At 36.1% G+C, this 14,517-nt stretch overlaps 1 protein-coding gene across 5 annotated transcripts in view; it reads right to left on the minus strand.

Annotated features, from left to right (window-relative positions):
• AUTS2 (activator of transcription and developmental regulator AUTS2) overlaps nt 1–14,517 on the minus strand; it is a 1,165,474-nt gene that overhangs the window by 780,638 nt on the left and 370,319 nt on the right. Inside the window, exon 1 of one of the 5 annotated variants that reach the window (XM_053929831.1) lies at nt 9,503–9,568. The exons of the other annotated variants lie outside the window; for them this stretch is intronic. Coding sequence (XP_053785806.1) covers nt 9,503–9,550 — 48 coding nt within the window. The 5' untranslated portion in view covers nt 9,551–9,568. Of the gene's footprint in view, nt 1–9,502; nt 9,569–14,517 lie in introns of those variants that run through there. 5 annotated transcript variants of the gene reach the window in all.

The following is a 14,517-nucleotide window of genomic DNA, read 5'->3' on the forward strand; positions in this document are numbered from 1 at the left end:
CCACTTTACTCAGAATCTCCAGGGTTGAAACCTGGACATCACTATTTTTTTTAAAGCTCCCACTGGTTCAGATGTGCAGGCAAGGCAAACCACTGATCTACATCAAAAGATCGGTGAGAGGATGCATAATCACTTATCTTCAAATAAAATACTTAAGTGTATGCTTTTTTCCCCCCTCTCTTAATGATTTCAAGCTTTAGTGACTGTTTCTAATTTGTAAATGCACTATGGAACTGATGATGTCAGATAAGTATTCTACAAAACAACAGAAAGTGTGGAACCAGATCTACTTTACCCTAAGAAGCAAAATGAGTGGGATCTGAATGCCTTTCTTCTAACAAATATCTACAGATAAGATCAGTTAAAGCAAAGTGAACTTGAAACACCACTTCTGCAATTTCAATGAAGTTCCTGTGTCCTTCCTCTGAAAGACTGATCTACCCTGTACTTCCTACAATATTGTGAGATCTTCGGCTACTTTAAGTGTACACAGTCACATTCGAGAAAAGTAGAGGGGACAGTTAATTTGAAAAGGTGGAAGGGGGGTGTGATGGTACCTTGTTGAGGGGATAGAAACTTCATTTCAATATGGGCACAGCAAAACCTCCAATTGAGGAAACCAAACTGATGAATTCACTTTCATTTATTCATGCAAAAAAGCATGTAATACATAACTATTCTATACTTATACCTATTCCAAGTGCTCTAAAACAATGAAAAATGCAAAAATATCACCTGATAAACAAGGTCCATATATGAGTCCATATCCCTTGTTATACCTCATCTGCTGCAACTTTATAGCAGACATTCTTTTAGCAAGAAGCTATCACAGACTGCTGAAAGAGATATCTACTGCACACAACAATGCATATGGGTAACACTGCTTAATACAAGTCACAACTGATGTACCGTGTATTCTTCAATACCAAGTGACTTGATTACCAGCTCTAGTCCTCCTCATATTCTTGTAACATATTCTGGAATCACACTTTTAATTTATATTAGCTCTATTTTTTATTTCTGGAGTACAATGGTAATAATATAGTCTGATTTTTTTATAAATCTGTATCTAGATGGAATAGCAATTAAAGAGTATCAAGTTACAAATATATGTATTTTTGAATTAGTGTTTCAGGATCTTTTGATTATAGTTCTAGAAATGGGATAGCTGGGTCAAAAGGCAGTTCCATTTTTAATTTTTTGAGGATCTCCATACTGTTTTTCACAGTGGCTGCACCAGTCTGCATTCCCACCAGCAGTGCAAAAAGGTTCCCCTTTCTTCACATCCTGGCCAGCATTTGTTGTTTGTTGACTTATTGATGATAACCATTCTGACAGGTGTGAGATGAATCTCACTGTGGTTTTAATTTGCATTTTTATGATGATTAGTGACATTCAGCACTGAGCCTTTTTTCATGTCTATTGGCCCACTGTATGTCCTCTTTGGAGAAGTGTTTATTCAAGTCCATTACCTGTTTTTTAATTGGGTTGTTTGATTTTTGGTGTTGAGTTTTGTAAGTTCCCTATAAATTTTGGATATTAACCCCTTATCAGATGTATTGGCAAATATGTTCTCCCATTCTGGGGTTGTCTTTTTATTTTGTGGATGATTTCCTTTGTTGTGAAAAACTTTTTAATTTGATATAATTTCATTTTTTCTTTTTTGGTTTCTCTTATTTCCCTTGGGGAGATATGTCCAATAAAATATTGCTATGATCAATGTCTGAGATTTTGCTGCCTTATGTTTTCTTCTATGATTGTGATGGTTTTGGGTCTAACATTTAAGTCTTCAATAAATTTTGAATTTATTCTTGCGTATGGTGTAAGAAGGTGGTCTAGTTTCTGTCCAATTTCCCCAAAACCATTTAGTGAATAAACTATCTTTAGCCAATTGTATGTGCTTACTTCCTCTGTCAAATATTAATTGACTATAAAGATGTGGGTTTCTTTCTGGGCTCTCTATTCTATCCCATTGATCTATGTGTCTGTTTTTATGCCAGTACCATGCTGTTTTGATTACTATGGCCTTATTGTATAGGTTGATATTAGGTAGTGTGATTCCTTCAACTTTGTTCTTCTTTCTTAGGATCACTGTTGCTGTGTGGTGCCATATAAATAGAACGTAAACACCCCTATGTTCACTGCAGCATTATTTACAATGGCCACCATATGGAAGCAGCCCAAGTATCTATCAGTGGATGAGTGAATACAACTATAGGGTATTTGCACAATGGAATACTATTTAGCAGTAAAAAACAAGAAAATTTTACCCTTTGTGACAGTATGGATGTACCTGGAGAACATTATGCTAAGTGAAATAAGTCAGTCAGAGAAAGACAAATACCATATGAGTTCACTTATATGTGGAATCTAATGAACAAACTGAATTAACAAGGAAAATGGGGACAGACTCATAGATGGAGAGCAGGATGACAGCTAGGTTGTGGGGAGATTAGGTGGTAGAGGGATTAAGCAAAAAGGAAAAAGGACTCATGGGCATGGACAACAGTGTGGTGACTGCTGGGGGAGGGGGAATCCTTGACACTAAATGGTAATAGGAAAAAAATACAATAAAGATTAAATTAAAAAACCAAATGTAGGTATTATTGATAATGCAACTTAAAACAATATGAACTTTTGATGGGGTTGCCTCTAGCCAACGTTGGCAAAGTATGGTGACATTTCAAGCATGGATAGGAGAAACATAAAAAAGATGATGGAAGATAATTATCACTCTCTACTCAGCACTTATTATCAGGCCCTATGCAATGGAAACATTTAAAATTATTATTATTTAATCAGTTTTTAAAAAGCATGTTAGGAGACTTCTGCTTCCAAGATGATGGAATAGACATACTTTTCCCTATTACACAAAGTACAAATAAAAATCTTGGATATTATAAATAAAACAAACATAAATGGACTCTGAAAAGTGGGGAGTAGACAAACCAATTAGAAACCTGGGGACCCCAAACGAAGAAATGGTGGTGAGTTCCTTAGGTTTTTGTTTTCATTAGTGTTTTGTTTTATTTTGCCTCATATATCCCACACTATGAATTTAAAAAGCCAGAAGCTCAGAAATGCCAATAGTACATACCAAAAAAGCCCCAAGAAAAACTGGCTGTTTGCTTTAGATAAAGGATCAGAAAAGAGTCCAACTAGCAAGACAACTTAGAGACAAACACCAGAGAAAACATGGGAACCACCCATTCCACCTTCAGCAAGGTGAGTGGAGAGATTTCTACCCTCACCAGGCTTTAATAAAGTACCGCACCTCCACACCTAGTTGGTGCTAGAGAAACCTGAGCAGAGACTGTGGACCTTCACCTCTTCTTGGCAAAAAAAAGACACCCTCCCCCACAATGTATCAGTGGAGACCATGTGGGAAGCCTAGCCTTCTACCCTCACAGGGCAGTAACAGGTGCCTCCTACCTCTCCCCTTTAAGATAGTGTAATAAAATGTTCTGGGGAATCATTGCTTGGTGGTAACAAGGCCACACCACTCCCCTATGGTGTCAGTGGAGGCGATGAAAGTAGCAGTACTGAGACACTATAACCCTTCCCAGCCAGTACAGTATCAATTGAAGCCTGGACGAGAGTCAGAACTCCTACTCAGCACTAACAAGGAGGCCCTCTATTTCAGGCGACAACTGATGTTGAGTTCGAAATCAGGACTTCCACCCCAACATGACAGTCACCTTTTCTTGCCAGAGAACTGAAAGAAGAATCCAGCTAAAAACAGAAGGTTTAGATAGGATCCAGAGTCACAAAACATAACACCTAAAATATCTAGGTTTTAATAAAATATCACTCTTCATATTATGAACCAGAAAACTCTCAACTTGAATGAAAAAAGGCAATCAACAGGCACCAATGTTGTATCTGTTAGAAATATTAAAATTAATCTGATAAAGATTTTAGAGCACCCACCAGAAAAATGCTCTCATAACAATTAAAACATGCTTGAATCCAAAGAAAAAAGAGGAATCCATAGCAAAGAAATGTCTTGGCAAAGTAAAGAAGATATAAAGAAGAAATAAGAGAACAGTTTAGAATATAATAAAAAAAGAAAAACTCAGAAAACTACAAAAAAACTGAAAGGCATTAGAGAAGACACTAATAAATAGAAAGATACTCCATGTTCATAAAATGGATGATTTGATATTATTAAGATTTCCATGCTACCTAAAGAAATCTACAGATTCAGTGCAATTGTTATCAGACTCCCAACAGTATGTTTTGCAGAACTAGAAAAATTCACCTTAAAATTTATGGAATCTAGACAGACTCCAAATAGCCAAAACAATTTTTGAAAAAAAATAGAACAAAGTTGGAAGGCTGATATTACCTGACCTCAAAATTTATTACAAAGCTATAAAGATCAACAACTGTGGTACTTGCATAAAAAACAAATGAAGAGACCAGTCAAATAGAATAATGAGCTCAGAAATAAACCTTGGTGTATATGGTAAAATAAACAAGTACTGATTAACTGGACATACTAGACAAAAAAAGAATCCTTGACCTAAGTTTCATATCTTATGTAAAATGTACTTCTAAATGCACCATGGACTTAAATGTAAAAGATAAAACTTTTATAGCAGAAAAAAAATGTCATATGAAATCTTCAGGATCAAGAAATAAGCAAGAGTTCTTAGATTTAACAATAAAAGCAAGGCAAATAAAAATCCATGAATTGACTTATTAAATTAAAATGTTTGCTCTGTGAAAGAAGAGAATGAAAGGACAAGCTACAAAATATAAGAAACTATTTGCAAAATACATATCCAAATAAAAAATTAATATCTAGAATATGCTGAGAACTTTTAAAAATTCAACAGTAAAAATAAAAATCCAATTAGGAAATGGGTAAAAGACATTTAATGAGCAAGAGTTATTTCACAAAAGAATATGACAAATAAGCACTTGAAAAGATGCCTAACCATGATTAGCTGGCAGGAAAGTGCAAATTAAAACCACACGGAGATATATACCAACAGAATGGCTAAAATAAAAATAAAAAACAGTAACACCATGAAATGCTGGTGAAAATGAAAAATTGGATAACTCATTCATTGCACTGAAGAGAACGTACTATGATAGAGTCACTATGAAAGACAGATTGGTGGCTTCCTAAAAATTAAATATGCTTACCAGAAATTGCACTCCTGGGCATTTGTCCCAGAGAAAAGAAAACTTATGTCTACACCAAAACCTGTAAACAGATGTTCACAGCACGTTTATGTGTAAGAGAAAAAACTGGAAACAATGCATTTCCTTCAATGGGGCAGAAGCGGGCAGTGACTAAACAAACCATGGTGCCTCCATACCATGGATACTACTCAGGAACAAAAGAACAACACACAACTTGGAGGAACTCCAGAGAATTATTCTGAGTGAAAAAAGACAATCCCCAAAAGTTATATAGCATATGATTCCATTTATATAATATTCTTGAGATGACTAAGTTTAAAAGTTGGAGAAAAAAAGTATTGGTTGCTGGTGGGGGTGTAGGGATGGGAGGAAAGTGATGTAGCTATAGAAGGTCAACAGGAGAGAAAAAATAAAATTCTGCTGGTGATAAAATTCTTGTGTATGTTGTCTGTATTGATGTCAATATCCTGATTGTGATACTGTACTATAGTTTTACAAGATGTTACCATCAGGAGAATTAAATAAAAGGCACATCATTTCTCTCTGTATTATTTCTTGTAACTGTGTAGCAATCTAGTACTATCTCAAAATAAAAAGCCTGATTTTTAAAAAGTATATTAGTTGATAATCCTCCCAATTTAATAGATGAGAAAACAATTTTTACCATGTTTCTATATATTGCCAAAGTCATATACTACCAGTAAATGACAGAGGCAGAATTCAAGATTAGGTCTGCCAGACTCCCCCAAAAAGATTTACTCAAGAGCCTTAAGAGAATAATTAAACATCTGTTATGTGCTGGTATTAGGGATACAAAAAAGAGACAACATAATTTTGTATATCTAGGGTCTCATAGTGCTATAGAGAAAATATGTAAGTGAATAAATAATTATAATAAAATGATGGTATAATAAAATGTAATAAAATGTATATCCAAGGCCAAGTACTAACACAGCTGAGGGATATCAACTGATGATTAGATGGAAGAGGACAGCCATTAATAAGCACAAGACTAAAATACCCCAGACTGACCTTTTAACAAGATCACTCTACTTGTGTTTTGGAGCACTAGAATGTGCATGACCAGCAGCATGGAAATACTGGGTTGGCCAAAAAGTTCATTTAGGTTTTCTCTGTACCATGGCTCTCGTGGTGCTTAATTGTCTTGAACTTCATTCAAAACAATTCTATTAAGATTGTATTGTGACAGCTGTCCTATCAGCATGTATTTTTTTAAAAAACTTACCAAAATTGGTGAATTTTTGTACAGCCATTTTAATTTTGAAGATGAAAGAAGATAGACAACATTTTCAGTGTAGTATGCTTTATTATTTCAAGAAAGGTAAAAATGCAACTGAAATGCAAAAAAAGATTTGTGCAGTGTATGCTGCAGAAGGTGCTGTGACTGATGAAACGTGTCAAAAGTGGTTTGCAAAATTTCTTGGTACTGTTGACATTTTTTTGGTCAGTAATTCTCTGCTGTGGGGCTGTCTTATGCATTGGAAGATGTTTAGCAGCACCCCTGGCCTCTACCCACTAGGAGCCAATAGCAGGAGATAGCCGACATACTCCAAATATCCAAATCAATATAGTTATTGGTGAAAATGAAAAATATGTCTTATGGAAAAAACTAAATTGACTTTTTGGCCAATGCACTAAATTAGGAAGCTCCTGTAGTAAGAGAAAGATGATAAGAAGAGAACTAAAATGGGTCCTTTGGGAATGCACATGGCCACCTGGATAGTGTAGCCTTACCAATGGTAGAAAACACAAGAGAGAGGATATACTGGGGTAAGAAAGAAGAAATTAACTGCAATTTAGAATGTTGCATTTGAGGCTGAATTTCAACTAAATGTAAGCACATGCAACTCAATAAACAGATTAGGGTAGTGACAGATTTGGGAATAATCAGTTATAGGACATAACTAAAATACATGAAAATAGGAAATTGGTCAGAGAGAATATGTAAAATGAGGACAGGAAAAGGGAATAAAATGAACTTAGTTAAGCAGTATTTTAGAAGAAATGATGGCTAGGTACTGACCTATTTCAAGAAAAAGATAACCCATAAATAGTTTAAATGGAAATACAGAGAGTGTGGTATGTGTGTGGTGGGAGTAAAAGAGATGTTTGTTGATCTCAAAATATATACACATATATTTTTTAATTTTGGAAAGGAATCAGAATCCTGATGATCACAAGGAAGCAACACTCTCCTGTGCCAATGTTTCTGGTAATGCATTACTTGGTTTAATTTATCTTGCTCATTAAATCATATGCTTAAATGTAAAACTAGGCAACTACTGGCTATTGAAGATGCCATGTAATATATTTTCTTATAGCTGTAGACAAATATCATAGAAAAAGTATTTTTCAAAAAAATACAAGTTTATCGTTTGGTTATCATTTGAAAATGGAGAGATGTTCCTTTTTTGGCCTTTTTTTAGGATACTGGAGAAAATTCCAAATTAACAATCTTTTTTAAAAGAATGGTTTTTTTGAAAAATATAGAAAAGAATGATTTAAATGAGTTTTGAAAGCACTGTCCCTGGGTATACACAAAGCTTCTTTATCTCCCCAGATGAAACCAAACTCATTTTGATTAATTTGGGCGGGGAGGGGGACTCCAATGTAAGTTTCAAAAAACAAATCATGAAGAAACAAAAGAAAAAAGTCCTGCTAAGGACAATGGAAATCTAGAACACCATAAGCATGCCCCCTGAAAACACTGAGATTTTTGTTTCTCATTTTTCCCCATCCCAATAAAAGAAGGATATTCTTTAATTAGTGATGGAGCCTTGTATTATTTAGCTTTGTATTATGCCCACGTCTCACAATATGCATGCACGCTCTCTTTATTAGGTTGCTAAAAAAACTCCAGAATATGATCATTCAAATGAAGTGGTTAATTTAATGTCCCCCTTTTCCTTTCATGAAAATCATTTCTTAAAATGTTTTCCCCATTTTAACATTAACATTTTAACATTAAGGTTTACTCTAATACCTTAACTTGGAATTTCAGGTTTCTTTTTGAGGACACAGAGGGTGAAAGGAAAAGGTTAAGGAGGTGGAGTACAATTTTATTTATCAAAATTTGTAACAGCAAAAAATGGATAGGTAGGTTGCTCCAAGAAAGTAATCCACTGAGGAAAAAAGTAAATTCCAAACCATAATGATAACCTTTCCTAACACTGTAAACAAAGAGAAACTATTTTAGTTATAACAGCTTTAATAGTTCATGCAAATGGGTTTAAACCCTATACTTCCATTATGTGTAAAAAAACAAGTAATTTTGCTGACATAAGAACACAGTGGACAAATTCATACAGAAAAAACAATACAGGAAAAATAAGCCTGAAATGTACTAACTACTTTTTTAAATGAGGAATGGCAAGGGATTTTTTAATGTGCTTATGCATACAATCACAAGAAGTATGAAGGCAGTCATCACAAATTATATCTTGCCACATCACAATTCCATTCTCTAGGGCTGCTCAGCTTAACTCTACAGTCAGTATGCCAATGTTTTCAATGAGCAAATCAGGCAAGAAAGACTTTCAAAAACAGGAGCATTTTAGAATCCTACTGTAAACCTCATTACTAACCCTATACATTTCCAATAGAGTAAAATATATGGATCCAGAACCAAAAACATGGTCAACAGCCTCAGGTAAGACACGATGTGTTAGGAAGTACACGCTTCTTTCCCCAAAGCCCAGTAATTGTATATTAAAACAGAACTGTAACATCAAAAGTTCAGATGCAACCAAATTCACTGCTTCCCTACAATATAACCCCCTCCCCCAACAGACAGTAAAGGGATAGTGTCATATGTGGTCAGCCAAAATGATGGGAATTCTTTCTACACCCAAATAACTTTTCAAAGCTCTGCAGAGATGAGTGAGCTGGTCAGTCAACTGAAAGAAAAAATTAAAATCTTCTGACTAAGTAAACTACAGGTAATGGGAAAGGGATTACCAATTTGTTTCAACCAAAAATGCATCAAGTTTCATAACATCTATTCCTCTTCAAAATTCTCAGCTTGATCTAAAACAGCGTAAACTGTCTTTCCTGTCAGCGCAGCTCCATTATTTTTCTTCTTTAAATTCTAAACAATGCCTTGGAAAGGACTTAAAGATTCCTTCCTCTTGGTTAGTGGCAATGTCAGAATGCAAGCACAAAGCCTATGTTTCATCCAAGAATCATTAAGCCAGAGGAAACACATTCACAAATAAAATTTCCAGGCTCATTTGTTTCCCCCAACAGCCAGAGGAGCCAGTCAAATAAGAGGACTCTAAAGGAGGTGGAAGGTTTCCCTTGGGGGGGAAAAAAACACATATTGACTTACCTTCTCTGCATACTTGAACTTAACATAGAACCAGCTTGACTTGATCATTGTCTCACCTCCTGCCCTCAAAGGAAAAGAAGATGGTAAAAATAAAAAAGAAAAAGAAAACAAAAAACAAAAAAACAGTATAGTGCTGAAGAAAAAGCAGTGTTTCCGCAAAGGCTTCTTTTTAGATGCTGAGTTTTCCAAAAGATGATATGTATTCAGAGACAGGAGGGACAAAGGGGAACCAAACAGGAAAATGCATTATTTCCAACCTGGCCTCCTTCCCCTCTATGTTCCTGTATACCTTCCTTAGCGCCTAAAACACTGTGGGTGATCTTGCTCCGGAAACTGCACTCCAGAACTGCCTTGCTGAGCTGTCTGCCTCTCCCTCCCTCTGGCTCCCTCTGTGTTGTTCTCTTGGCTGGCTGACAAGAGAATTCCTCAAATGGACTTCAGCTGCCTTCATCACAAATGGCACATGTCAGTAAAGGCAGGAGGCAGGCCCTGGCTCTGCACCCACCCAGAAGGACAATCTCCTCCTCCCACCTCTACCCCACGGGATGAATAAAGAATTTCAGCTCTCCCCCTGAGGACACAGATTAACACCTGGCCAAACATTATTCTGACAAAAGCCAGTGTTTAGAAAAAGGACTCTGCCACAGCTTTAACCCCATTATCCCCAAAACAAGATCAGGAGGTGACCTTTCTCCAAGCCTACAGAAGATGACAACACTAAATCAGTCCAGTCTCTTCAGCAAAAAGCGAGTAAGAATGCATTTTAAATTCTCCAGCTGTAATAACATCTTTCAACCTCTTGTAGCCAGAGCAAGAGACACTGGGACAGCTTTCTTTTACTATTTTCCCTTTTACTTCTACTAGCTGCCAAAAGAGCTCCTAGTATTTAGCCTCGAGAGATAACAGCTTAGAAAAATGATTGACACTTTATACATATATTTATTTTCAGAAATGTAAAGACAGTGTTCTTATTTTTGTTTTACTACTATTAACTCACTCAACTTGCATAATATCAAGTGAAATTGTGAAACAGCATCAGCATCTACTTTACAAGATGCAAGAAGTGGATGAAATGGAGAAAAAGGGGTGAAACCTAGGAGAACGGCTTTAGGATGGATACATGCATGTACACTACTGCTCTAAGGGTGAATGAAATGCTAGAGATAATCAGGAACACAGGAAACACTAATTTTTAAAATATTTCATATGATGGCATATCTTTCATCTCTATATCCTACATCCCTACCCCCAAGTGATACATATTTTTCAATACAACATAATTAAGATTAATCTGGATTTCCACATGAAAATATGTTCAACACCACTAATTATGAGGAAAATGCTAATTAAAACTACAATGAGTATCACCTCACACCTGTCAGAATGGCTATTATCAAAAAGTCGACAGAAATCAAATGTTGGCAAAGATGTAGAGAGAAGGGAACTCTCTTGTACTAATGATGGGGGTACAGACTGGCTCAGTCACTAAGGAAAACTGCCTGAGAAAATTAAAAATAGAGCCAGGATACAACTGAACAAGTCCACTTCTGGGAATTTATTTAAAGAAAACAAAAATAACAATTTGAAAAGATATATGCACCTCTATGTTCACTGAAGCATTATTTACATTAGCTAAGATATGGAAGCAACCTAGGTTTCCACTGATAGATGAATGATTAAATGTGATAATATATACAACAGAATATTTTACTCAGCTATAAAAGAGAATGAAATCTTATCATTTGTGACAATTTGGATGGACCTAGAAACCCTATTATGTTAAGTGAAATAAGCTGATCAAAGATAAATGCCATATGATTTCCCTTATATGTAGGATCTAAAACACAAAACAAAAATGAACAAAACAAAACAGATACAGAGAACTGATGGTTTTCAGAGGGAAAAGGGTGAGGCATGGGAAGAAAGGGGGAAGGAGATTAAGTACAAACTTCCAGTTATAAAATAAGTCATGGGGATGTAATGTACAGCATAGGAAATACAGTCAAAATTATAGCAATAACTATGTATAGTAACAAACTATGGTGAGACATTACAGTGATCACATTTATAAGATACATAAATGGTAAGTCACTATGTTGCATGCCTAAAACTAATATAATACTGTATGTCAACTATAAATAAGTATAATTTTTTAAAATTTAAAGTAAAATAAATCAGTTCATCTAGATTTAAAAGTAAATTCTTTAAGATGCTGTAAACTACCCTCATCTGCAAAAAGGAGAGAAACAGGTGAGTATGAATGTCTGATGTTATAGCCTCTATCTTTCAAAATGATTTAAATAAAGAGTTTAAAATATTTTACCACTTGTTCGCTTTGTGTTCACTCAGTCCTAATAATGAAGCCAACATGCTGTTTAAATGAACAAATTTGATAACCTATCAGAAGGGCTAAAGTCTACATGGGGGCTCACATCCCTCTCACATCTGCAAATGACCAGGAGCATGTGTGGACCATTATTTCACTCCTCCACCTTCACGTTACAGAAGCACCAACGTTTCCTCCCTATTACCCCTCCAGCTGAGGATTAGTCAAAGTGTTTGAGGACATACCATTTACCGAGGCCTAAATGTCATTTAATTAATGTCTTTATGGAAAAGGGATATGCTTCCACTTTTAACCTGCTGTTTTACATACCATCAGGCTAAGCAGTAGCTTCATTTTAGTCTTCAAAAATTTAGGCTGATTATCACTGAGAAGCCCTCCTGAAAAACTCGACACCCACATCACAATAATTATAAACATTCCCATAATATTTTTGAAGAAGCATTTTCCCTACATTCATGCTAACATTCTAAAACCATTTCAGCAAAGCAGCTACACAAGTACAAAGTGAGGATATAAATCACTTAGGAGGCGGGAAAGAGAGTCAATGGAGTTCATATCTGAAGACTTCTAATTTCTCTGAAAACTAAGGCTCTATTTTTACTGGCCCTTCTCAATTCTCTGAAGTCTTTCTAGCATCCAGTTCTTCTTTCTAGAGTACCTTCATATATACCCATCACACCACCAAACTCATACTCTCTCATTCTTTAGATTGGTACTTAGCTGTCACTTCCTCCAAGAAGCCTTCCTTATTATCATCTCCAAGTCTGGGTTGGTTATATCTGTATTATACTGAACTTCTCCCCTTCTTAGCACATATCATACAATGTTCTTGTGACCTATTAACCACACTGCACCTCCCTCTGAATTGAAGACCTCTTGACAGAAAGTCACCAATTTGCCTTGGTCACAGTTATAGACTGTGGCTAGACATCATGCCTGGATACAGTTGATGCTCAGTTAGTGATGGATGGTTGGATGGATGGATGGAAGGAAGGAAGGAAGGAGGGAGGGGGAAAGGAAGGAGGGAGGGGGAAAGGGAGGGAGGGAGGGAGAAAGGGAGGGAGGAAGGAAAAGTTAGGTCATTAAGCAAGAACAGGGATGAGACAGTACATGTAAAGTCCTTAGCACATTTTATTTAACATAGTAAATTCCTGATAAATGCTTGCTACTATTATATTCTTGAGTGGGGAAGAGTTTGCAACTGCCACCAGGGGACAAAGAAAGCAACAAGAGCAACAACTAGTAAATGTATTAATAGGCAACACTGAAAAAGCCATCAGATGGTGATCCCCACTGAGCTATAATAACAGTCCAGACAGAGTATTAATTCTCTCAAGTGGAACATAAAACTTAAGAGAGGGCAGATAGCCAAGATGCTCTTGGGAGGAAATGGGAAGAAGGACAAGAGCTTCAAGGAACCCCTGAGAGTGCTGGTGGGAGAGGTAGTAAGGGGATTACATACATAACGCAGCCTCAGTAAGTAAAAAAGTGAGGCCAAAGGGGCTTGTGGTCTGAGAGAAGAGAGAAGTGTACAGGGTTTCATTGGAAACATGGAATGGGGAGAGTTACACGACAGCATGACCACTGACCAATTGTACTTACAAACATGATGTCAAAACATCCTGTCTTTGGGAAAGATTATGAAAGACTGGTTTTTTTTAAAATTTCAATTCATTTCCTTGTGCTTTTTTCCTTTATCATAAATCCAAATGATGATGGAAAGGAGGAAAAGACAATAAAAAATTCTAAAAAGCTACAATTTGGGTAATCAAATAGGTAGACCCATTCATAGGCTCAGTGAATATTCTAGCCAGGGGAGGACTTTGAAAGTTCATGAAAACCAACAGTGCCTAGCTTTTAAAATGAGGCTCCCTTTTAAGTAAAAAGAAATAAACCCCCTAATTTGAAAATACATTGAATTATAGCAGGTATTCATTGATTAAAGAAAAACAAAATATAAGAATTTAATAATGCTTTTTAATAAAGTTCTATTTTATTAGCCATCTCTTCTAGAAACACCTAAAAATCATGTGCGCTCAGGAGGGCAGCCCATGTGTGTCATGGGTGTCAGGAAAAGGCTGTGCTCCCAGGCTGGGAAGGGACCTGGTCCAAAACCCACAGTGATGAGAAGACGTGAAGCCCCAAGACATGAAGTGATTATTTCATCAGGGTCTTACAGCTGGTCTGTGGCTGAGCACGGCCCACAAGACTATCCTGGCTCCTTGGTCTATCATCATGCTGATGCACATATAAGAGTATCCTGAGAATACTGGTAAGACTACAGCTGAGTTATTCATCTCAGGTAACATAGTACGATCATGGAACAGTGAGAATTAATAATAGAATACAAATTCTTTTAAGAGTCAAGGGGAAATGAAATAAAATTGCTATTTACCTTTCCCCATCAAATACCTAATATGTTTGAATGAATATATTCTTAATGAGAGATAAGGAAGGAAATTAAGCTCAATTCAGGAGGCAGTGTTTTCATTGTGTTATGTTTAAAGCATCTGAAAAGAGGGGAATGACAAGAGTTGGTAGAGGTAGGAAGGAAAGGCTAATTACGGGAGAGAATATAATGTAACAGGCTTGGTTACATGCAAAAGCTTTGGAAATTAGAGGACCTCAGTCCCAACACGAGAAATACTGGGTATAACTGCAAACTAGT

Source organism: Desmodus rotundus, chromosome 1 (assembly GCF_022682495.2).
Source record: "Desmodus rotundus isolate HL8 chromosome 1, HLdesRot8A.1, whole genome shotgun sequence".
NCBI lineage: Eukaryota > Metazoa > Chordata > Mammalia > Chiroptera > Phyllostomidae > Desmodus > Desmodus rotundus.